General features: G+C 55.0%; 9 protein-coding genes across 9 annotated transcripts; 3 read left to right on the forward strand and 6 right to left on the reverse strand.

Moving 5' to 3' along the window:
* Positions 1-14: 14 nt before the first annotated feature.
* Positions 15-2,453, reverse strand: HMPREF1541_00663 (uncharacterized protein; the record flags this gene model as incomplete). Its single annotated transcript, XM_008712968.1, has 2 exons — positions 15-1,191; positions 1,744-2,453. 2 exons carry the CDS (start codon positions 2,451-2,453, stop codon positions 15-17), a joined length of 1,887 nt encoding a protein of 628 aa, XP_008711190.1.
* A 1,149-nt stretch (positions 2,454-3,602) lies between these two features.
* On the forward strand, positions 3,603-5,214 carry HMPREF1541_00664 (uncharacterized protein; the record flags this gene model as incomplete). The annotated part of the gene is made up of 2 exons (XM_008712969.1): positions 3,603-4,491; positions 4,541-5,214. The coding sequence occupies 2 exons, from the start codon at positions 3,603-3,605 to the stop codon at positions 5,212-5,214; spliced, it is 1,563 nt and encodes a 520-aa protein (XP_008711191.1).
* Positions 5,215-6,655: 1,441 nt separating this feature from the next.
* On the forward strand, positions 6,656-7,372 carry HMPREF1541_00665 (uncharacterized protein; the record flags this gene model as incomplete). Its single annotated transcript, XM_008712970.1, has 1 exon — positions 6,656-7,372. One exon carries the CDS (start codon positions 6,656-6,658, stop codon positions 7,370-7,372), a length of 717 nt encoding a protein of 238 aa, XP_008711192.1.
* Positions 7,373-8,087: 715 nt separating this feature from the next.
* Positions 8,088-10,796, reverse strand: HMPREF1541_00666 (aspartate-tRNA(Asn) ligase; the record flags this gene model as incomplete). Its single annotated transcript, XM_008712971.1, has 1 exon — positions 8,088-10,796. One exon carries the CDS (start codon positions 10,794-10,796, stop codon positions 8,088-8,090), a length of 2,709 nt encoding a protein of 902 aa, XP_008711193.1.
* A 586-nt stretch (positions 10,797-11,382) lies between these two features.
* Positions 11,383-12,402, reverse strand: HMPREF1541_00667 (phosphatidylserine decarboxylase; the record flags this gene model as incomplete). Its single annotated transcript, XM_008712972.1, has 1 exon — positions 11,383-12,402. The coding sequence occupies one exon, from the start codon at positions 12,400-12,402 to the stop codon at positions 11,383-11,385; it is 1,020 nt and encodes a 339-aa protein (XP_008711194.1).
* A 399-nt stretch (positions 12,403-12,801) lies between these two features.
* Positions 12,802-13,779, forward strand: HMPREF1541_00668 (uncharacterized protein; the record flags this gene model as incomplete). The annotated part of the gene is made up of 2 exons (XM_008712973.1): positions 12,802-13,327; positions 13,463-13,779. The coding sequence occupies 2 exons, from the start codon at positions 12,802-12,804 to the stop codon at positions 13,777-13,779; spliced, it is 843 nt and encodes a 280-aa protein (XP_008711195.1).
* Positions 13,780-14,336: 557 nt separating this feature from the next.
* On the reverse strand, positions 14,337-16,220 carry HMPREF1541_00669 (uncharacterized protein; the record flags this gene model as incomplete). The annotated part of the gene is made up of 1 exon (XM_008712974.1): positions 14,337-16,220. The coding sequence occupies one exon, from the start codon at positions 16,218-16,220 to the stop codon at positions 14,337-14,339; it is 1,884 nt and encodes a 627-aa protein (XP_008711196.1).
* Positions 16,221-17,267: 1,047 nt separating this feature from the next.
* On the reverse strand, positions 17,268-17,660 carry HMPREF1541_00670 (uncharacterized protein; the record flags this gene model as incomplete). The annotated part of the gene is made up of 1 exon (XM_008712975.1): positions 17,268-17,660. One exon carries the CDS (start codon positions 17,658-17,660, stop codon positions 17,268-17,270), a length of 393 nt encoding a protein of 130 aa, XP_008711197.1.
* Positions 17,661-17,822: 162 nt separating this feature from the next.
* Positions 17,823-20,111, reverse strand: HMPREF1541_00671 (uncharacterized protein; the record flags this gene model as incomplete). Its single annotated transcript, XM_008712976.1, has 3 exons — positions 17,823-19,636; positions 19,745-19,849; positions 20,006-20,111. 3 exons carry the CDS (start codon positions 20,109-20,111, stop codon positions 17,823-17,825), a joined length of 2,025 nt encoding a protein of 674 aa, XP_008711198.1.
* Positions 20,112-23,407: the final 3,296 nt, after the last annotated feature.

The following is a 23,407-nucleotide window of genomic DNA, read 5'->3' on the forward strand; positions in this document are numbered from 1 at the left end:
TCTCCTCAGTCAGCTCAGCCGATCAACTCCCGCAGATGCAGCAGCAACTTCTTGCCCTCGTCCCCCTTCTTGAGCTTCTTCTCCCCGACGATGAGATCGGCCAGCGTGCGTTTCCGCTCTTGCACCCTCACGATGTTCTCTTCCCACGAGCCCTTGACCACGAATCTCACCAGGAACACGGGCTTGAGTTGGCCGATGCGGTGCACCCTGCTCAAGGCCTGCTCCTCGAGCATGGGGTTCCACTGGGGCTCGAAGAGGATGGCGTGGTTCGCGGCGGTGATGTCGAGGCCCTGGCCGCCGCAGGTGATAGAGACGAGGATGACTTTGATGCGCGGGGTGGGGGTTGCGAACTTTGCCAGGACGTTGTCACGTTTCGGGCGCGTCAGGCGGCCGTCGTAGCGGCAGGAGGAGATGGAGGCTTGATCGAGAGCGTATTGGATCAGATCCAGGGTACTTGTCCAGTAGGAGAAGACCGCGCATTGGTCGGCTGGGGCGGTTTGCTGGACGTATTGGACGAGGGTCTGGACTTTGGAGGAAATGAATGGCGCTGGCGCCTCCAGTGTCGAACTGTCGGGATCTGAGGATGCGGGCGTGCTAGCTGAGGCGGGCGATGCATTCGCCGATGAATCCATAACACAAGTCGCGCATAACTGCTGCCGTGCATTACGAAGTCGGTCGACGCGGCCGACTGTGAGATTGTCCACGTCTGTAGCATCCTCCAGATCAGAGCCGCATACGACACATACGAGGACCGATGCACACAGCAGCTGGTCCAATTGCTGCTGAAAGTTGAGCCCGTTCTTGGAAACGTCCTCCTCGTACTTATCATTGCGTCTATGCTTTTCTCGGACAGGTGCAACTCCATGGTTGCAAATGTATCTGAGGTCGTTGATCCGTTGAAAAGCACTGAGGTAGGCCGAGCCACGTTTTTCTGTGTCAGCTATCGCATGCTCAATGAAGTCAAGTGTGCCAAGTTTCGTTGCTTCGTAGATCTCGCTTTCCGCAGCGTTCAAGGTGACATGGCGGGATACTGCATGGCTGTCAGTTAAAGTGGCCACTTCCTTTGGTCGTCGCAGGCACAACGCCGATGCTAGCTTCTGCAGCCTTTGTAAGGAGACATCGCTCATTTGGGTCTTCCATGGTTGAGATATCTCAGTTTCGAAAAACTTTGGATCATTGAAAGGATATGCTCTTAAGAAGCACAGAAGGCTCGCAAGGTCTCCAAGTCGATTCTGAATAGGTGTCCCTGTTACAACCCACCTGTGATCAGCCTCGAGGGCTCGTATTGCCCGAGCATTGGCAGTATTCTTCGATCGTATCACATGTGCCTCATCGAGGACGAGACGGTGCCAGTGGGCGTGGAAAAGCGTAGGTGAGGAGTCTACACGCGAGCCACACTTGTGAGCTTTGTGGTCCGCCGCAACACAGTTGTACGTTGTGATGACAATATCTGTGTCAAGATACCGTTAGTCATTGGGGATGAGCACTTGGAGTGAAATGCTAGGGTAGTTGAGGTCACCAAGGGCGCTGGTCCGCCTTTCGGACCGCATCGTATTGATAAGAACTTACTGCGATATCAGTTAGCAGAGGTGTTCAAGGTGAGAATCACTACCAGCAACAAGACAAGGCGTCAGAAGATCTCCAAGGCGGCTGCCCAACACTGTGTAACTGAAGAGGTCCCCAGATAGTCGTAGGTCGCTCTTCTTATGCCACAATTGCGAAACACTCTGGCCACCAACTTACCCGAAGTCGACGAGACGGCTCAAGAACCGTCGGCGTTGGCTGCCGTGATATATGAGGACCGAGACAGCTGAAGGATAAAAATGCCGCTTGATCTGGATATCCCAGACTTGTACCAGTGATGCTGGGACGATGATCAAAGTCGCCTTGACCCGATTTACAGGTATGCCCCGAGACACGCTGTTGCCCGCAGAGGCGACAGCGGGCTTTGCGGCTATAAGGGAAAGCATTGAAAGAGTTTTCCCTAGACCCATTGAGTCGGCCAGGCAGCCGCCCCGGAATTCAGGTGGTGGATCGAGTTGAGAACTGCCACAAATCGTGTTGCGGTAACGAGTACGTCCATTGTGGTCAGTAAAAGACTTCCAGACATCTGTGCGGCCCGACTCGAGATCCCACCCGTCTTCGCGTTGTGTCAGGAATGTCAGTGCTTGTTTCTGGTGACGGCGGAGAGGCGTCTTGATCAAGGCCGGCTGCCCTGCTTCTTCGAGTGTATCGTAGCTGTCCAGCTCTGTCATGGGGTTGAACAGGTCCTCGTCCATATCCGGCTCAGCCCAAGAATCATCGACTAGATCGGAGGTAAGTGTGATTTTGGCATCATCGAAAGATAGACATTGAGGGTTCTTGTATGGCACATCGCGGGCACAGTCCCGGGGACATTGAAGGAAGAGGTCGCACTGACCCAGCCAGTCGCCGACACCTAGTGCCTCGTTCATGGGGCCATACAGAATTACACTCACGTCTTTCGCGGCGTTTGCTGGCCCCGATGAGCTCGCTGCCTCTGTTTGCTCTGACACAGAACATTTATCAGATAATGTTGATGATATACGCTGCACAAAGACCTCGAATTGCATGTCCGCTGAGCTGGAAAGCGTCCGCATAACCTGGTAGATGCGATCGGGCAATCTTCCGATGCACTGACCGTCTTCGACAGAGAGCAAGTTTTGGATGCCGTTCCAACACCAGTGAGATGCTAATGACCTTTCTGACACCGTGACTGCGTCGGTCTTGGTCAGTCCAATGTCAATGAGCTGTACAACGGTTAGCGTCCATCAATATAGTTGGTTAATATTGCCCTACCATGCCATAACAGATTACGTCCGAGCCTCCTATAGCGGGCTCACCAGATTCCTCTTCACCGCCACTCACTGAGTGTGAGGAGGAGGTCGGCTCATCCTGACTGAGGCTTGTACCACTGTCGTCATGAGGGTCGGGACCTTCTCTTACATAACCGTGGTCCTCTTGAGTGTATGCTGCCTCAATAGCGATACTACTTGCCGAATCAGGCTGCAGCGTGTCCGGCCTCGGCTCGATTTGCCAGCATTGCCCTAAACCGTCGACGTTCCAAGGTGTGTGAGCGGTGTACTCGATAATGCCACTTGATTGTAAGGTTTCTTCTGGCGCACAAGAATCATCGAGCCTCCGGCGTTTGGAGGAAGTAGAGTTGACATAACACGATGTCGTTGGAGTCTCGGTGGTGCGGCTTTGGGTCGCGAAGGCTGTGTGGAGTTAGACGGCTGCTACCGTGCAACCGCGTTGCTTCCCGAGAGTCAGAGCTTAGAGCGCACTCACCCATCTGTGTAAGAGCCTACGACAGCTAGTCACCGCCGGCGCGGAGCTGCTGATGGAGTAGACGACAAAGGAAGAGGAAGCAAACCGCGGAGGCACATCGGCTGTCTCTATGACAGGGTGTGATGAAGCCGGCGGTCGGCCATGTTGGCTGAGTGCAGCTGCGCCTCATGCGAACCACCTTCCCTCCCAGCCTTACTACCTGCAGCACTGCTGCGCCGACTTGCAATGGTAAAAGAGCGTCTATGGACTAGCATCGAGTCATGTTGGCCATCACTACCTCTGTGACAGTCTAGATGTCGACGACGGCGGCCTCTGCACCCAATAGCGGGTCCTCCATCGATCAAATCCGAGATGCCTTCACACGGCTCGAGTCTGAAATACATGGTAGCGACGCTCGCATGTTCAAGTCCACCTCATTAGACGCCGTAAGAGAAGCTGCCAGGATCATCGAGAGAGACCAGGGGCAGAGACGGACTCTTCGAAATCTTCGCAAGATCGAACCGCTATGTCAGGCTCTAGGCAGGTTTGGTGGGGCCATTGAAACGCTATGCCAGGGCACGCCATACCTATGCTTCATATGGGCTCCTATCAAGCTCATGCTGCAAATTGCCGACGACTACACTCAAGGCTTCAAGATCTTGGTGGATGCGTACGGCCAGATCGCTCAGCATCTTCCCCGCCTTGATCGCTTCGCTTCTGTATTTGCAGACCAGCCTGACTTCCAGGCGGTGCTTGCTGATGTCTACACTGACTTAGTTGACTTTCACTTGCATGCCTACAAGCTCCTTCGGCGTCCAGGATGGAAGCTGCTGTTCGATGCAAGCTGGCGAGGGTTTCAGGCCCGCTTCAATGCCATTCTGCGAGGCCTGAGCGAAAACAAGCGTTTGATAGACGACGAAGCCAACAGCTTCAACATTCTGGAAGCCAAAGCATTCCGAACGCGTCTCTACGCATCTCTCGAACGTGAAGAGTCCGACCGACGAATTTGGCAGCTACGCGATACGGTCGCGTGGCTCGACTTGAAGGGTCTGGATCGTGAGCAAGAAGATCTTTTCGAAAGACGATCACAGGCTCGCAATCCAGACACCTGCCATTGGATACTGAACAACTCTGCAATAGCAACGTGGCTCGATGAAGAAGACCAACGTCCGTTCGTTTGGCTTCACGGCAAGCCTGGTTCTGGTAAGCAAGACAAACTCGACAGGAACTGCCGGTCAGCTAACAAGTGCAGGGAAAACGACTTTGGCCACTTATCTGGCAGAACACTGCGCTCTGTCTCCAAGCTCCGATCTTCTCTACTGCCTCTGTTCTTATGGCTTCGGCAAGGCTGAACAGAACCCTTGTGGCCTTCTGTTGCGCTCTCTCATTGCTCAGCTACTTAGACGCCATACCGATCTCCTCCCATACGTGTACGACAACTACGTCAAACTTGGCGCAGTTCCTTCGCTCAAGAACATCAAGGAGCTCCTGTTTCTATTACTTGATTCATTGGGCACCATATTTTTGATCCTTGATGGCCTGGACGAATGCGAAGCTATTCATCAGAAGCAAATGTTGGCGGAGCTGACTGCTTTGAGACAGATACCAGGCAACCGTCCCTCAGGTGCTGCGCGACTGAAGGTTTTGATCTGCTCTCGCGAAACTAAGGACATACAGCGAAAACTCATCAAAGTCCCCACAGTATCACTCAGTAAGCAGCAGTTCGTGGATCGTGACATCGCAATATTCGTCAGGAACAGCCTGCAAGAGCTGGTGGAGAGGTTCGAAGAAGCTATTGTCCACGAGCTGGAACGAGATCTTGTCTCCAAGGCAGACGGTGAGCTCTACCCGAATCAAGTGTTCGAACGTACTCACGTTCAGCAGGGATGTTTTTGTGGGCACAGCTCGTTGTGGAGACTGTATTAGCCCAAGAAAGTATTCGAGATCTTCGAGCAGCGATACAGAGTCTTCCGTCGGGACTTCCTGGAGTGTAAGGATGTGTGCAGAACCGTAGACTCTGGCTGACTCCCGCTCTAGATACAGATATATCCTTGACCGAATACGCTTGTGCGAAGATGACCGACAGAGCGCCCGAGCACGACATATACTTGGGTGGCTTGCCTTTTCTTACCGACCCCTCAGATCCTGGGAGCTCTGCGACGGCCTAGTTTTCGGTGAGCCTCTTGGTTTGCTCAACGAAGAGTCCAAGCTTGGACCAGGCATTCTGGATATATGCAAGCCTCTTATTGAGGAACGAGACGCGAATACATATGCGCTAGTTCATTTCTCAGCTCGCGAGTTTGTATGCACTCTTGGTACTGGGAAGTGACTAACTTCAGTAGATTTCTCCTTCACAACGCCAGTACAGATGCTGGGCCTTACTTGACCCCTTCCATCGTGCACAGCGATCTGTCGATCATGTGTCTGAGATATCTTAGCTCATGCGAAATATTCCTCGATAGTCAGCCTGCGCGTGACATAAACGCCGATGTCATACGAGGTTTCCACCAACTTTTTCCCTACGTAAGCCCTCGACTTCTTTGTGCGTCATCTGACGGCGAGTGTCTTCAAAATGCGCCATGTTCCATAGTCTTTGGGGATTGCTCGGCCATTTACCTTCTGACGTGCAGCGAGATCAGAGGCTAATCGTGTACAGGTCTATCAATTCTGGACATCGCATATCTCGGAGTGCCAAAAGTTCATCACAACATGTAAACCGACTGCCCAAGGCGAAATTTCCAATCTCCTCGATCGTATCTTCCTGACTTACAATCACGTGAAAACGACCGACGCGTGCTATCTGCCAGATGCTGTTAGTACACAGGACACAGCGCGATGCTGCCTTACCGGCGACACTTGGCAGCGCTTTCAGCAGTATCATGGACGGGAATCTACTTGGATTGTTCCGCAATCCCGCCAAGACCCTGAGACCGATGTGGCAGTGTCTGAGCGAGACCCAACTCGTCTCTCCGAAGCGTATCAGAACTTCCAGACCATATTCGAGCGCTGTCTTGACGATACTTTGCCCTTATCGCCGAAAGATGCCGGGGTCACCTCCGAAGAGCTGCGTCGCTTCAGGCTGCGTCACAGCACTGCTGCATACTTATGCCGATTTAAAGGTTGCATATGGGCCTCTTTTGGTTTCGCTAATGCTGAAGATCGGAGGAAGCATGAATGCATGCATACACAGGATTATGTTTGCCCAGAACCTGATTGCGGCCTAAAATTGGGATCTCGGAGAGCCTTGAAACTCCACAACCGCAGATATCACACCCAAGTGGCGGATCTCACTTTGCCAACGTTCACCCCACGCGCGAGACGCGAACGTGGACCTCTCGACAAGCCAAACAATACGCAGGCCACCCAAATGGGCCAAATGGGGATCCCCTCCGCGCATCCGCAGCCACGCCTGCTGAACGCTACCATCTCTGGAGCTGAAGAGAAATATACAATCAAGTGTATCTGTGGATACGCAGATGACCGTCCTAACACCGTATATTGCGAGAGATGTGACACCTGGCAGCACATTGAATGCTACTATCCTTCTCAACAGGTTCCGGATGAGCATTTCTGCGCAGACTGCCTCCCGCAAGATATTGACGCCAGGGGAGCGGCTGACCGACAGCGACTCAGACTCAAGCGCCTCAAGCGAGCCGCGCTCGGTGGCGATCACTTAGGCTTTGCCGACACTCACACACCCTTCCTCGAACTCGAAACCTCTAAATTGCTTGTGGCGCATCGCCCAAAATATACCGAGATACTAGAACAGCTCGATACGAAACCTTCCAGCCTCGAATTTCAAGATATCATTGAGCGGGTCAAAGTGCTGCATGAATCTGCCGACACTCGCGTAGAATCCTGTGAGCGCGCACTTCGCCTGATACACGAGCAGATGCGCGATCATGCAACCGAGCAGGAGGAGCGCGACCGTCGGGTGGAGGAAAGGCGGAGGAACCGGGGTGGTCAGAGGAAGAAAGTAGAATCCTTGAAGAGCGTGAAAGCCAGGGAGCGCAGGCCACAGTTCACAAACGCCATGCCACCCGAACTCAGTCCCACAGTTCCAGCCTGGGGCCCGTTCTCCTGATCCGACAAGCTTGACTTCGAATCAATGTTTTCGTGATGGATCGACGACTGAGGGCTTGATACTTCTCGTTCGTAATCCAGGAGTCGGGGTAGGGCGGGGGCCCCTGGCGTCCAATATACATAGCTTCACCATCCATGCCCTGTCAAATCTACGATGGACTTCAACGACCAGTTTGAGCCCTCATGTCCAGAGCAAACAAACGTTTCCACGTGCCCACCCGAAATACGGTCCACCGTTACCTTCTCAAGAAGGGTCAATAAAGGGGGGGCCAAGCAAGGCTCCCGCCCCCTGAGGGCCCAGGGCTGCCCTGCCCGTCTCCCACCGTCTGTGGCCAGCGGGTTGTTTCTGGCTTCAGAATGAGGAATAGAACACACGCTTTGGCCGCCTGTGTGAGTGGCTATGATACCTAATCGTGGGACCGATCTACCGTTTCTACGTACTTTGAGAGGGGTTTGAGCTCTTGAGCTCAACCTTACCCTGTCAATGGCTGTGTGTGTGTGTGTGTGTGTGTGTGTGTGTGTGTGTGTGTGTGTGTGTGTGTGTGTGCAGTAGAAGTCGAAGAAGAAGACGAAATACTAACAGACCGCGCCGCGCCGCGCCTAATCTGTGCGAGTATGTCGCATGAGGGATCATTATACATTACTTATTAGTCTCGTGTGACCACCTCCGCCGCCGCCGCCGTCGCCTTCCTTCCTGATTCAGTACCTATAGAGACTCACTCCTTGAAAAAGTCCACGATAGCCCTGATACCCTTCTGGCCCATGCCGCCGCGGGGATAGCAGAAATACAACGGATCGCCCTGCGTGTTGAACTTTGTTCGGAACGCGGCTTTGCGGTCGACGTGGAATTTCGCCGCGTATGCCTGGTACACGCTGTTCAGCATGGTCGCTCGCGCGACACCCAGATGCTGTCCGCCGGCCAGATCACTCGCGGCGCCGGACCCAAAGGTACAGGACTTGATGCCGGCATCTGCCAGCGATTTCAGGGCCGTTTGCACGGTATGTTCGATGGCGCCGTTGGTGGCCTCGGGGAAGTCAAAGGCCCATTTGAGCTGCGCGCCGTAGCGGGGCGCGAGTTGGGCGGTGACGACCATGGCGTGGACTTTGCCGTCGCGGTCTTGTGCGATAAAGTACTGTCGATGCGTCGAGTCTGTCCAAGGCGAGAGTTCCGAGAGATGCACTTGCGCGCCCTCCCTGCTGTCTTGCCACTTCTTGATTGCCTCGTCGCATTTCTTGCGCACGTCTTCGGGAACGTCGTTGCCGTAACTGGTCACTTTGACGGTGTCTTTCTGCGCGTGTCGGATTTTTCTCTGGACTTCGGTGTCCAGATTGAGGTGCTCGTTGCTTGCGAGATTGACACGCTGCTCGGCGACGTTGGTGAAACTCTTCCAACCGAACTTCTCGCCAACGACTTTTTCGACGTCTTTGGAGACGAGGACGAAGATCGGCTTCATGCTCGTTTCCACCTTGAGCCAGCGTAGGAAGGCGCTGATGACATCTTCGAGTTGGTGTGGAGCGCAGAGGGGGTTGCCGGGGAGAATGGCGCGGTGATGGGAGGGAACATACGCGACTGCCGCACCGGTGGTTGAGTCACGCCAGATCTGGAAGCGCTTATCGAACCAAGATGTGTTGGTTGAGTCCCCGTAGTTGGCGACGAGATTTTCAAGAGGTTGAAGATGGCCTTTGGGTCGCTGAAGTGTTGCGTCTTCGGGATGTCGGAGGTCAGAGGCATTGGGGTCCGAGGGGAAGGACTTCGGATCGCGCGGAAACAGAGTGCCATACCGAAGGTTGCCGAGCTCAAAGATGAGGGAAACGAGTCGTTCCAAGCCGATGCCTGCTCCAGCATGTGGAGGGGCTGCCCACTGGAATCCTTCAATGTACTCTTTTAGTGTGGCAGGGTCCGTGCCAGACTCTTGGATTTGCTGGATCAAAAGCTCTGCATCGTGTATACGCTGTCCGCCCGAGAGAATCTCCTGTCCTCTAACCATGAAGTCGAATGAGTTCGTGACCTTGGGGTCTTGAGGATCAAGCATGGTGTAAAATGGTCTGGCTGATGCGGGAAACTTGTCGAGAATGTAGTAGTCTGTGTGGTATTTCTCCTTGACCAATTCGCCGAGCCGCTTTTCGGCCTTGGTGGACAGGTCTTCGTACTCGGACTGCTGACTTCCATCCTCATTCTGCCAACCTGACTCATTGAGCATTTTGGCACCCTCGGCGAATGTGATTCTTGTGGTTTCTTCGTGCCAAACAAGGTCTTCTTGTGGGAAGTGGTGTTTTATCGCCTGGACCTCTTTCCGATATTTGCTGTAGAGTGCCTTGAAGATGTGCTTCAACGTGGAATCAATAAGCCACATGGCTTCATGGTAGTGCCAGTCAATTGCCATCTCCAGATCTAGACCAGTGTACTCGGTCATATGTCTCGGTGTGTTTGAGTTTTCGGCTCGGAAGACAGGACCAATTTCATAGACCCTGCCAAAGTCGGCTGAGATACACATCTGCTTTGCCAACTGGGGACTTTGAGCAAGGAAGGCAGGTCGGCCAAAATAGTCGAGCTTGAAGACTTCGGAACCACCTTCGGTTGCTCCTCCTTGCAGCTTGGGTGTGTGAATCTCAAGGAAGGCTTTATCGTCGAGAAATTCTCGGAATGCTCTGCAGACTGCAGACTGTAGACGGAAGATGGCTTGAGAAGTTGGGGTCCGTAAATCCAGAATTCGGTTAGCAAAGCGCACTCTATCGGCGATGGTGTGACCCTCAGGCGCGGATTCAGCCTCGTACACGCTGAAGGGAACGGCACCCGCGCGTGCTGCGACCACATGTAGCTCATGAATGTGAACTTCGACGTCTTGAATCGACGTTGACTTGACCTCCTGCTCTGAAGTCTGCACCTTGCCCTTGACGATGACAATGGAGCCTGAACGGAGGTGCTCTGCCCATCTCACCATGGATTCTGAGATCTCCCCTTCCTTGATGCTGAGCACTCCTTGTATGGTTGTCAGGTGATCACGAAAGATGATAAAAACAAGGCCTGAACTGATGCGCCGGAGTGCGTGAACACGAGCACGGAAGACGACAACTTGGCCCTCGGATCTTGCACCGATTGACGGCATGTTCACCCATCCTTCATGTTCCCCTTGGCCCTCTCGAGACTGGACGAGGTCAAGTTTGCCGTAGCGACTCCGAATTCTGGGCGGGTCATCAGGGTTCAAGAAGTCTTCGAGCGGCTTAGCTTGACCACTCCGCATCGAATCGTCCTTGTCGCTTCCGGCAACATCGTCGTCCTGCCAGTCTTCTGACTCCTCGATCTTGGCCTCCACTTTGTCCTGCGGGCCACCTCTGGGCTGGTCGTCATGGCCACTGTGGTGGACCGGGAGGGTTTCTCGAAATCCATTTCGAAGGCTTGCAAGACCTTCTTTGATTTTACTCATTTTGTGAAGGTAGACTCCAAGAACGCGAAGAGGACAGGTGAGCTCATTCGAGGCGAAGTCGTGCCAATTTTCTTTTTCATGCAAGCATACATGTACACATGATGAGGAGTGATGTCAAGTGTGACGATCTAGCGCTTCCTGGGAACGAATGCAAGCCATGTGCTGCGGCGGCAGGCGGCGACCGGAGATGACATACGCCATTGTCGATCGCGGGAGAGTATTCCGGGAACGCGCAAGGGACTGTCTCAACGGCCGGTCCAACGATAGAGCCCAGAGTAAAGCGTGGGGAGTTGGCAGTCAATGATATCCTGATGATATTCCCACTCAGCCGGTCAAAAGCCACCCAGGTACAAGCTAAGAGGATGATAGGTAGAAGTCATGTGCCGGCCCGCAGATCTGCGCCGGGGGCTTTGCCCGAGGATTGGAATCGCAGCTGCATCCTCCACACGCAATTGGTGGTTTCAAGTGCGCCGAAGCCGGAAAATCGATCCCACAGAACTCATCAATCATGATTTGACCTGGCAGGATCCCAGGCAACTCGCTAATGGCAAAAGTCGTCGCCCACTACTCCGTACAGCGTATCTCCTCAGGTCGACGATGTTCTTGCCCGGCCCAGACTCATGCTCAATTCCACATCCATCATGATCAACTGCCTGCTCACGCTTGCAAGGTCCTCATCAAACTCGATTCGCCCTTGTTCAAAGGCAACGACGATACTCGAACCACCATACTGAAATAATCCGATCTCCTCGCCCTTCTCCACGTGAGTGCCCGCCGTGCGGAATTTCTCATTGATCTCCACCGTGCCGACGTCGGTTGCGCCGATTGCCACAAACAAGACTTTTCCAAACTCCTTGCTGTTGATGCACACTGCGCACCGAGCATTGGATGTCAGGATATCGATATCACTTCTGAGGCACAGTGGATCGACCTGGTAGTATTCGCCAGGCATTCGCTTGAACCACTGCACCGTGCCGTTGACGGGGGAGTGGTATCGATGATAGTCCTGCGGACTCAGTCGGAAGCTCGCTATCGCCCCCTCATGCCAGCTCTTGGCCAACTCGTCGTCCTCGATGAGGTTACCAATAGTGAAGTCTTTGCCCTTGATCCACAGCTTTTTGCTCTCGGCCACGCTGTCGTACACCACCAGTCGACAGTCCGCGACCACGACGGCCTTGGTCGGATCCCCTTCGTCATGTATCGGCCTCGACTCCTTCTTGTGTCTTCGCACAAAGAAGTCCTCGAATGAACCATACTCCTCGATATTCGACGGAATGAAATCGTCCATGTTGATGCCGTAGAACTCGACGAAGCTCTTAATCTGCTCATGCGAGCTCTTCGTGGCCTCCTCCCGACCCGCCTCGATGCTTTTGTCGTGAATCCATTTCCGCATCAGCTGGGTTCGGTCGATCCATTCGAGTGGTCGACTGAAGAGTAACCACAACTTCACTTTCTTGTAAATCGGTTGCTGCTCGCGCTTGAATATGCCCGTTTTGCGATCGAGAGTTTGCCAGCCGACTTCTCGGTTCTGGACGAGTTTGACAGTGGTCAGTAACCAGTCAGCGGCCTGATGGATGACATCTATAACATAGTAGAGGAGATTCATTTTCGGGTATGTCGTTCCAGGGCGGATGCTAGAGAGTGTGTGTTCAATACCGAGTGGGCATTGAAGTCGCCTGATTCTGATTCTGATTCTGATTCTGACGTCAAGCTCCTCAGTCACCAACAATTTCTATCTGCACCGCAAGTGAGAAGACAATGACGGGCTTTGCTTCCTATCAAGCGATCCGAGGACGGACCTGATTGGCCGGAAACACATTTCCGACAGGCACAGCTCCTCGGATGTAGGTGCTTTGCACGATTTACATCATAGCTCGTACAAGAGCAGCGGGTTGAGACAAGTGACGAACGACAGCTTCGTCTCAGGCGTCTAACCCTGTGGAACACAACCCAAGAATCTGCGATTGTGCTCCTGCAACTAAGAAGAACACTCACAGAGGAGCAAATGACCCAAACACGTGCTCAGGCCAAGGCGTGTGCCACAGAGAGGCAGCAAACCCCGTCCAAGAAGCGACGCGACGCCCGTAAAGAAGACAAAAAGACTGACACCGAACCACCTGCCAAGAAACAAAAGCAGACACAGAAGCAGACATCCAAGCAAGAACCCCCTCCAGAGTCTCCGCCAACGTCTCCTGCTCCAGCAGCACGCGACAAACTCAACCGCCTCATCGCTCAGCACGGCGCTCTCCCCCTCAACGACACCAACATCCCCCAACCCCTTTCCCCCAGCCCCTCCACCTTCCTCGCCCTCCTCCTCAACGCCTTCCTCTCCTCCGCCCGCATCTCCCACGACCTCGCTGCCAAAACCGTGTCCCGCGTGATTCAGGCCGGCTACCACAATCTCCCCACCCTAAAAGCAAGCAGCTGGCAGGAACGCACCGAGGTCCTCACGGAAGGCGGCTACACGCGCTACCGCGAGAAGACGGCCACCGCGCTCGGCGAGCTAGCGGAGTTGCTGGAGGAGAAGTATGGTTCGTTGCTTTGCTTCTCCCTATTTCCCCATGCCTCTCTCTATCATACCCCTTTTCCCCTTTTTCCCTTTCACACAGAGCCTGCTGGCCCACCGGCCACCTCACATAGACTTTCTAACATATCCATCTTCCCAGACGGCGACCTAACCAACCTCCTCATGATCGGCTCCCCCACGCCCCAAAAAGTCCGCGCCCGCCTCAAAGAAATCAAGGGCCTCGGCGACGTCGGCGCCGACATCTTCTTCGACACCGCCCAGGGCATCTGTCCCCAGCTCGCGCCGTTTCTGGACCCCCGCAGCGTCAATACCGCGCAACGTATTGGCATCGGTGGTGATGTCGGCGTTCTTTGGCGCGAGATAGGTAAGGATCCGGAGAGAATGTGTCGGTTGGCGGGCGCATTGACGGTTGTGAGGCTTGAGGGGCGGGAGGGCGAGTTCAAGCAAGAAAGTTGAGTAACAGTTGGGAGCCTGGAAAGGGTGGCCATTTGCGGACTCGTGAAGAGGAGAGGAATTGGTTGGCCGTTTCTCATGGCGAGGGAGGATGCTTGTCGAAAGCCCGCGTTTTGGAGCGATAGTACCCGTCACTCACTAGATCGCTGGCTAGTCTGCTGAGTTTCGCGTAGTCTGGCTTGATGCGTGACTCCCCTGGTTCGTCTTCGCACGTGTACAGCATGAGACAAATGAATCTAAGGTCTAGGTTTCGATACTATGTAGTACGGCCTTAACTCAGGTAGTGGCAAGGCTCTGGACCCCTGACAAGGCTGCTGCTTCCTTTTGCCCACCAGCTAGCTCCCTATCATCCTACAGCCGTACAGCACAGCAAACCGCAGCCCATATGTGATCTCAACTTGCACGGACTGAATCTTAAAACACTGAAGAATACGTTCTCGCGGCGCTATATATAGCCACAGCAATCACAAGCATGAGCAGTCTCAGCACGCTTTGTTGACGCCATCTCTTTTCCGTCTCTCGATTCCATCATCTAATCTCAAACAATCGTCACACAAATGTCAATACTTGCCCTTCTCCCAGGCACTGCCGCCGGAAGCCTGTCCGTATCCATTGTCGTAAGCATTACCGTCATTCGACGCTCGGCCATGATATTGACCGTCCCCACCACCACCACCACCACCACCACCACCATCACCGCCGCCGCCGCCGCCGATGGCGTTCCCAAAACTTGAAGAAGAACCACCGCCGCCATGTTGTCCCTCCCCAGGATCCTGCACATACAGATTCGCCATCTTGCCAGTAAGTGCATCCGGAACCTGACCACCGACACCTGCATGATCGTATTCGGGCGGCGGCGGCGGCGGCGAATCAAGCTGACCCGCCAGCGGTCCCCTCTGAAATTGCATAGGCGGCAAAGCCTGAACCTGAGGTCCACGACCCCCACCATCGACATCCGAAGGCGTGCCATCGCCCCTCAAGGCCCTCAAGCCGAAGCCACCACCAAACTCGGCCGGACTCTCCCACCTGAACTCCTCGCCCGCGCACTCCAGCCGGAGTTCCCAATCGATGCCAAACGAGCGGTGCAGGTTCGGGACCACGAACTCGCTCTGCAGGCCGCCGAAGTACTTGGCCGCGGCGGCGCGGTGCAGCGCCGCCCAGGTGATGCCTAGTTCGCGGCCGAGCTCGAAGGGGGCGGTGGCCGTATCGATGCCGTTGGCGTGCAGCTCGATCATAGGGTTGGCTTTGTCGGCGCGCCACTCCCAGATTGGGGAGGCACCGACGGCTTCGTAGGTCTGGCCGCCGTAGGAGGTAGGCTTGGGGTCGGAGCCGCGGAGGAGGGTGGTGGTGATTAGATTGAGGGTAAGGCGTTTGAGGTAGATGGGCGGGGTGGGGAATTCGAGGGCGGGGGAGGGGGAGGGGGACTGGTGAGAAGGGTATGGCGATAGACTATTCTTGTTGTCGGGTGGAGAGGCACCTGCTTTTGCAGGGAGTGGAGAAGGAGGACCTGCATCGCTGGTGCTCGAGGCCCTATGCGAGGAGGCCGAGCCTTCGCCAGAGCCGATTCGCTCAATACTGAGGCTGATGGGGAGCGGCTGGTCCGATGGACGGTCTAGCCAGAGTATGTCCGGTGCGGCCATCGTCATGCGGAAGCTGCACCAAGGGAGACGATCCTTCTTGAAGACAGAGCGCACATTTTCACGGAAGCTGAGCCGGTTCGTTTGGTGGAATGGGAGAAGTCGGAGGGTGCGGATCGCATCTTCGTGGGCAAGACGTTTCCACTGTATGAGTTGGGCAGGGAGCGAGACCGGGTTGATGATGTTGATGTCGGCCTTCTCATCGACCTCGCCCATCCACAAGCGTGAGGCTCCAGCCTTGAGCTGTGGGCATATAGCGTGAATAGTGTAGCGAACCGAGGCCTCGGCTTGGAATCTGGAGTCTATTCGAGTGTAGAAGTTATCGCAAGAATCTGGGAGCGGAAGTGGTGGCTGTTCATAGCCTGGTGGGTCGTACCCAAGGGTACCAGGGAACGGGCCACTTGGGTTCAGGACCTGGGCGCCACGCGATTCTGTGCTGTACGGGTCCTGAGGCTCGGCATGTGTGGGGATGCGGAACGAATACGGAAAGATGAGAATGCCGCCATCCTCGCCACGACGGGAAAGTGGTGGAGAGAATGTCGGGTTGTCGAGTGGATAGTGATGATTGAAAAGTAGGCATTTGGAATCATAGTGGTGGTAGACTGTCCTAGTCCCGTTGCTGCCGTTAGACCTACGTTCTTCCCGGGTGATGCGGGCTTTGGAGCGGCCGTAGAAGTTGACAAGAACTTGTTTGATCGTATCTTTATGCTCGGCCTTCTTGAAGTGGACCTCGATGTGCCCTTCACAAAGGGAGCCTGTCGGCAGCGCTGTACCGTCATACCCCTTGACATAGATCTTTATCGACATGTTGACCCGGGTAAAGATCGTGTTGTGGTTGAAATGTGGTCAATAAAGGTTTGTCAGCCTCTTCGCAAGCTTATGAAGGAGTGAAGGACCCCGCTGCTGCAAGGCAGCTGAGGCGCACAAGTAGTCTAGGCATGCACTGCTACGCCTGAAATAGAAAGTACTGTGGCTTTGTGACAGGCTGGAAAAGATCTTGGTGGGGGCCAATCTGCGAGTCTAGGAAGTGGAGGCTATTGAACTGCTTGCATGATTGACCGACGCGCAGTCTCGCAGGTGTGTCACGTGCGTCTGGCTGACAGCTCGTACTTGATTGACCGAGCCAACAGTCAGCCCTTGTGGATGGTAAACCGGGAAAAACCAATGAGGCCACCGCAAGGCGTCCTTGCACCCACTCGAGTCATGCGCAAGGCGTCTTCTAGTGGAGTCCGAGTCAGTCAGTCACAGGTGGCTCGAGGACCATTGAACCAAGACGAGAGGAACGTCTACCTCAGGCAATGAATTGTATTCATAGGACTAGTGATGCCTCATCGACCCCTCAACTTGCAGTGCAACCATGTGCAAGTCTCCGGTATTAGATCCATATACACCCAACCACCACATCTCCTTGACAGTCAGTAATGTACAGCGCCAGAACCAATGGCAGCCCCGCAACAGATGAATGAACTGCCCTGCCTTACGCAACCACGGAATGAGATTCCTATGCACGCCGTGCCCTGGCCAGGAGAGAAACGAAAAATGCGAATAAGACCAGTCTCCTTTAAAATCCATGCAGAAAATTCCAAGTACCCTTAGATGCAATCCTCATCTTGAATCCATCATGCAACAGCCAATAGTGCTTCCTGCCTTTGTGCTTTCCTGCTATGCCGCTCATCGAATCACCCACAGGCTTTGCCGGTGCCTGTTGGTAGACGGATAACGTACTGTGCTCCGATTGACGCGCCCACCCATATGCAAAATGTGTACTTCTCTTCATCGTTAACGTCACTTCTGTGCTACTGGCATCACATCTTGATACTGCTCCGCGCAATCAATTTGTGTGTAAAATGGTGTTCAGGACTCGTCCGTGCTGACGCTGCCATCCGTGTCCATGTCCGCAATTATGGGCATCATTTCATCCCTGTCGATGCTCTCGTCGCTGCTGACGCTGCTATCCGTGTCCATGTGCGCAATCCTGTCCGCAATAATGTCCGCGATGATGGCCCTCTTTTCATCTTTGGTCATGCTCTTCATGCTCTCATCGCTGCTGGACCACTCACCGGTGTCAGCGTCCTCGGGTGTGCTGACGCTGCTGACGCCTCCGTCCGCATCGAATGGTCGTACAGTGAGCTCGGCGGCCATTTGTTTGAAAAGCACGCCGTTCGGGCCGACATGCGTGTCCCAGGACCATGGCATACGGCCGTCGTCCTTCTGGGTCTGTTCAGGGATTGATCCGCCCCTTTCCATTGGATGGTGCATGTCCGAAGCTTCGCTCCACACCCCTGGAAAGGCGCCGTGGGAACGGTCTGCTATGTGCCCAGCACGTTCGAGGAGCGGATTGACCGGCAAGAATGGCTGATATGACCTGCCTTGTGTCGCTCGTAAGGCCGCATTGGTATCGTTCCAGCTCTATTGGAACTGGCCACTCCATTGGTTGCTTTGACTTGGTTGTCCCCAGGCTTGACCCGGCTGCTGTGCTCCTTGCTGCATGAACTGGTTTTGATTCATGCCGTAAATTGCACGGCCGCCCATGTTCATCCCAGGAAAGCCACCAGCACTCATTGCCTGCAATCCGGCTCCAGGGCCGAACAATTGCTGTCCGCCCATGGCGCCACTGCCCTGATGGTGCATCATGGGCATTTGAGGCGGTTGCATCTGGTGGGGATGCGGTGATTGACTTGGATGGCCAGGCATCGGAGATTGCATGCCGCCCTGGCTCATACCAGCAGGATACTGGGCAGAATTCATCCGGTGCATCGAAGGAGACTGGTGCGGCTGTGGTGGAGGACCTCCCCACCCTTGTGATTGTTGCGGCATAGCATGAGGTGAAAACCCTCCTGCGTTGAATGGCATACCTGGCTGCTGAGAAGCGCTTTGCGAAATGGAGAGATTCGAGGACGAGCGCTGGAACTGCTGGTGCTGCGGGGTGAATTGAGCAGAGCCATCTCGTGCATAACCCGGACCCATAGGAGATTGCCGCGAGGGTGACTGCAATGGATTCTGTTGGTGAGGGAATGACGGCGGATTCATAGCCTGAGTCGTGCTTTGACTTGCGCCAGCTTGTGACGCTGTCACGTCGTTGCTGGCGAACCGAGGCGATGGGTACTCTCGCGAAGTGGCCGTCACATCGGACTCTTGAGCTGGTGGAGTGGTCACAGGCGGGTCGTGCGGGCGCGCCCAGTAGTCTTGCACAATCTTTCGGCGGTATTGTCCCTGCTGATTGATGTTGCGGCTGTAATCGGCAGCATGTCCAGCCTGGCCGGCCATATCAGTTTCCGTACTAGGGCGCGTCATGTCGAGATATGGGGCTCCGGCCAACTCCTGCCGAGGACGTTGAATATCCCTATACTTGGGATCGTAGCTCATGTCGAAGCCAGGCAGCATTCCGGCGTTAGGTGGCATTGTCACCATGGAGCCGAAACCAGGTCCATTACTATAGACCACATCACCATATGCAGACAACTGGCGCGCGTGTAGCGCATCTTGTTGAGCAGCCTGCTCACGGGCGCGCGCGGCGCCTGGTCTTTTTTCGCCAGCTGGATCAGCCTCGGTGAAGCCTTGCTTGATGGCCTTGGCTTCCCAGTAGTCGTCGCGGACGCGTCGGCCGTCTTTGATGACTCGACTCCCAAATTGCCGAAACATCGAACGAGCGGTCACTATTGCGATTTGACGAGACCGATAGCTGTAGGGTAGAATATCTTGATTCACGAGATGCTCCTTTTCTTTGACACTGGCGATGATCTTGAATAAAGAGCGATTCTTGTTGAACAGCAGGTACGAATCGCGATACTGAAGTGTGCGCGCGCACTCGGTAGCGAGCATAAACAGCTTCTCGCCTCGACCAGGGAGGTTGAAGGTGCGTATCTTGTACTCGCGAGGACCCAGCAGATTGCCAAGGCTATCGACTTTCTTCTCGCCAGCATCATCGAAATCGCGCGCGACATATTCATCGCCTTCAGGACCGAGTTGATCGGTGGTGTGATCCCTGACTGTGGGGAGAGCCTTGAGGGTGGCGCCTTTCTGAGGCGTGGTGCGGGACGGTGATGTCTGCGAACCTGTCGTCGGCTGCACGGGAAGGACTTGGCTATGTATCTGAGGCGCTTGGCCTAGATCGGGAGATACCTGGCTGGATGGGGTTGGTAAGGAGTGGACTTGGCCAGTGTATTCACCCGAGGTGCGCGGCGTCTTGGGAGGGCGACCACGCTTGCGGGGCTTGGAATCATCTATAGTATCAATCAGTATTGCACGTTCGAAAGCGCCAGATGAGGTGCGCATCGTCGAGTGGAGATGGGCATGAGCGACCAGACGCGCAGGAGATGGGAGCTTCGTACCGTCATCGTCGCCGTGAGAGTAGTCGGCGTAGCCCTGGTGATCCGGCGAGCGACTGCGCTTTATTCCCCGGGAGGAGGAGGGATCAATAGCGTTGGCAGCTAGAACTGTTGTTACACATTAAAAGTTAGCGAAGTGCAAGGTTGAATGCGCATGTTGTGAAGAAGGTTTGGATGGTGGGGGAGGAGGCACGCCAGGAGCCCGGGCAGCGCAGATGCGCGCGCAATCAACAGTGAAGGTGTAGAAATCAAAGGAGGCCGTACTACCACTATTCAGAGCGGCGGGATTGATAGTACCTGATCCATCGCTCATGTCGCCGATACCATTCAATGCATTCGGGGCTTGATGGGAGGGCGAGTAGAGGGACATTTCAAGACGCGGTCGAGAAGAGCGCGCCGGGTCGTTGGGAACGATGGCGCATCCAGCGACCCAGTCAGCTGCAAGGCAGCACAAGCTGGTGGTGACTCAGAAGGCGCGAAAGGGTGCCTGCGTGGGATAGATATGGCGACGGCGATGGTGCGACGACGGGTGCGACGGGCACCAGGACGTTTAGCGGGTGCTGGACTGGATGTTCGGGAGGTAATGCAGACCCCGGATGATTGGGATGGCGCGCAACCTAACCAAGACAAACGGATAGGTTTAGAGATGATAGAATTGACCAGTCGCGAGGTAGAGGGCGGAGGGTGATGCAGGATGCAGGATGCAGGAAGATGCGTGGTGCGGCGATGGAGAGGGTCGCTGTGTGGTGGTGCAGGTGCAGGTTGCAGGTGCAAATGAACAAGGTCGGCTTTTTAGCGGCTTTGCAGCCTGCGACTGTTTCGTCGCCTAAAGGAAGAGTCGCCTGAGTCGCCCACGGTGGCCAAGTGGATAGAGCCTGAGTCTGGTGGATAGTGGGCAGCGGCCAAGAGAACGGGGGGCGACTTGGAAGCTTTTTGGCTGGGTTGACAGCTTTCTTGCTGCCACTGCGCGGCCCGAAAATAGGTGCGTTGCGTTCCTTTGCCTTGTCGACAAATGTCCGTGTGAGGATAATGTTCGGCACGGTGCGGTTTCAAGCTTGCGACCTGTTCCTGCGCTGGGGTAAAGAATCCTGATGTGTGATGGTGTTCTGTCGACGCGTGGTTGTGTGCCTGCAAGACGCGTGCAAGGAAGCTCGAGCTGCCAAATGCGCCTCTGTTTAGATCTACCTCAGAGCCTCGCAGTAGCCGGGACTTGATGGGGTATGAGTGTGGATGGTGAGTGGGCAGAGTGAGGCTGGAGGGGTGGAAAGGGTGCAAGCAGGAGGGGGGAAGCAAAAGTTAAGATCTCAAGATTCAGTGGTCGGTCATGATGCATATAGCGACCGAGGCAGACGCACAACCAGCACGGAATACTGAGCGACTTGCTGCTCCTATGATTCAACCTCCCCATTTACAGATATGCTTCTACAGCCTCAGTTCCACGTTGCGGCTCCGGAAGCCTGTGCTAGCCCTCAATGACCGGGCACTCAGTCACTGTTGTCCGTGAGCCTTTGAGATTTCCGTCCGTAGGTAGTAGGGCTCGGGCAAGAAACACCTGGGATGAAGCCGCCCAGCCCATAACGCAGCGGGGTCATTTCAGCATAGAGCTTCAGCAGCAAGATAGGCTTTTGACCTCGCAAACGGTGAAAACGGGGCACATCAGCAGCGCATCCTCCGTCCACGTCCTCGTCCGGCCAGGAGCAGAAGCGATTCGTGGGCTGTCTGGGTGGTGTGGGGCAGCCGCTCACTCCCTAATTGGATCAAGAGCGGCCTGCACGAACGGATATGCGGACCATGCTCAGCACGCCAGTTCGAGAACAGTTCGTCGTCAACTAGCGAGCCCTTGGGCAAGTCCAGCTGGAGCCCATCGACAGGAAAGGATCAACCCGGCTGAAAGCGTAGAAAACAGCAATGACAGACGAAGAGAGGCGCCATTTGCTGCACATGCTCCAGCGCCAGAGTCCCACGATGATAGGGCGGCTGGAACTTGCGCCCCGTCACTTGTCAGCTGGCCGAATTGGCCACAGTCCGAGTCAGAATGCTTCGCCTATTCCTGTCTCCGGCTGTCGCCTTAGCACCGATAGAATCCACTTTTGCGCAATAATACAGGAGCCGTGATTTCATTGAAGTCATCAAATTACCTTGTCTGCTCCCTATACGGGCAACGCCGTTCGCACCGCGCACCGTTGCAGTGTAGCATCGACGATGGCCGTATATCTGAGACCTGTCTGTCCTTGTCGCCATCCCGAGGAGCCAAAAACGTCGTCCGCCAACAAGCGCCTCCGCCCCCGGTTAAGGTTTTTAGTCGCAACCGCACTGACAGCGGGGGGGCCTGTGCACACATGCTTCGAAGAGGCGGGAGAGGCAAGAGCAGGCAAGCCAGGTATCAAAAGTTCATCACCCGTCAATCGATGACTCCACCATCATCATCATCATCACTAGAATCAGCCCAGAGCTGATGCCAGGTCCGCAGTGGCTTGCGGGCACCTTTAGCCCTAGCCCAACTCAGCTGGAAAGCGTCTGGTCGGCGGACTCTGCATGTGCGTGTTCCGCACCGAAGCGACCAGCGCGAGCACCGAACTCGCTTCCCCATGCATTCGCGTGCAGAACCAGAGACAGTTCCAATCTCCCATCGGTTTACGCGAGCGTGTATTTCGGGCTACAGCAGCTCTCTCTGGCTTTCAGAATAATGCGCACAAATTCGCCCGCATTATTCGACGACGCCTCTGCTTGTGCATGACGTCCAGGCATCAAACGAGTGTGGAGAAGGAGCAGAATCTACCCCAAACCGAACAGGGGTCCCTACCAAGTAGTCTGATCTGACCATCACGACCTTCTCCCTCCTGACGAGAAATCCTGTTTCGCTCGTCCGTCGAGAACGCATTCAACGAGGTCATCTGCCTCGCCGTTGTGCCCCGATCCCAGCAGCAGGCAAAGCAGGCATTAGTCACGCTGATGGCATGGGACCGCCTCAGACATCGAAACGCGTCCAGTCCTGGATCAGGCATAGACTAAAGGTAGGGATTTGGTCTCAATGCGACCAGGAGAGGTCACCATCGATCAGCCACTATTATCGCCCGCAGACGGGAGAGCGGCCCATCTTCTGCTCTGCGCTTCCCAATCAGATGCGGCAGCAGGGCAGGTCAGATACGAAAGTGTCCCGCTGTCTGATACCGGCTCAGGCCGGGTTCTCCGACCAGGTTCCCCCAGGCTCGATCCCTCGGGTCGCACAAGGCTAAATATGTAGTTGTGGCACACCCAAGTCTACCTATGCCCACGACTCGAGGATCGTTCATCTGATCTTGACCGCAGACGCGTTCTTGGCCTGTGCCGTTTGGGAATGAGCATCACTTATGTCTATGCTGATGAGTCCTTCCCAACGTATAGTGCACCGACATCGCGTGGTTGGCGTGGTTCTTGTGCTCTTCATGAGAAACATCGACTTTGGCGCCGATCACATTCAATGACGCGAGCCCGTTTTAGGCGCATGCTTTAATCGTGCCCAGGACGTGCCGGCCCGTAGCCTACTGCCTGCGTTATGCAATGCAAGTCATGAACTTGTCTACGTGGCGCATCACCCGTTACTACTCGTCCGCGCTCCGTCAGTACTTCGTAGTTGTAATAGTAAATGCCTTTTGCAGCCCATAATTCCTTTTCTTGAGTCGCGAG

Source organism: Cyphellophora europaea (assembly GCF_000365145.1).
Source record: "Cyphellophora europaea CBS 101466 unplaced genomic scaffold supercont1.1, whole genome shotgun sequence".
Taxonomy (NCBI): Eukaryota; Fungi; Ascomycota; class Eurotiomycetes; order Chaetothyriales; family Cyphellophoraceae; genus Cyphellophora; species Cyphellophora europaea.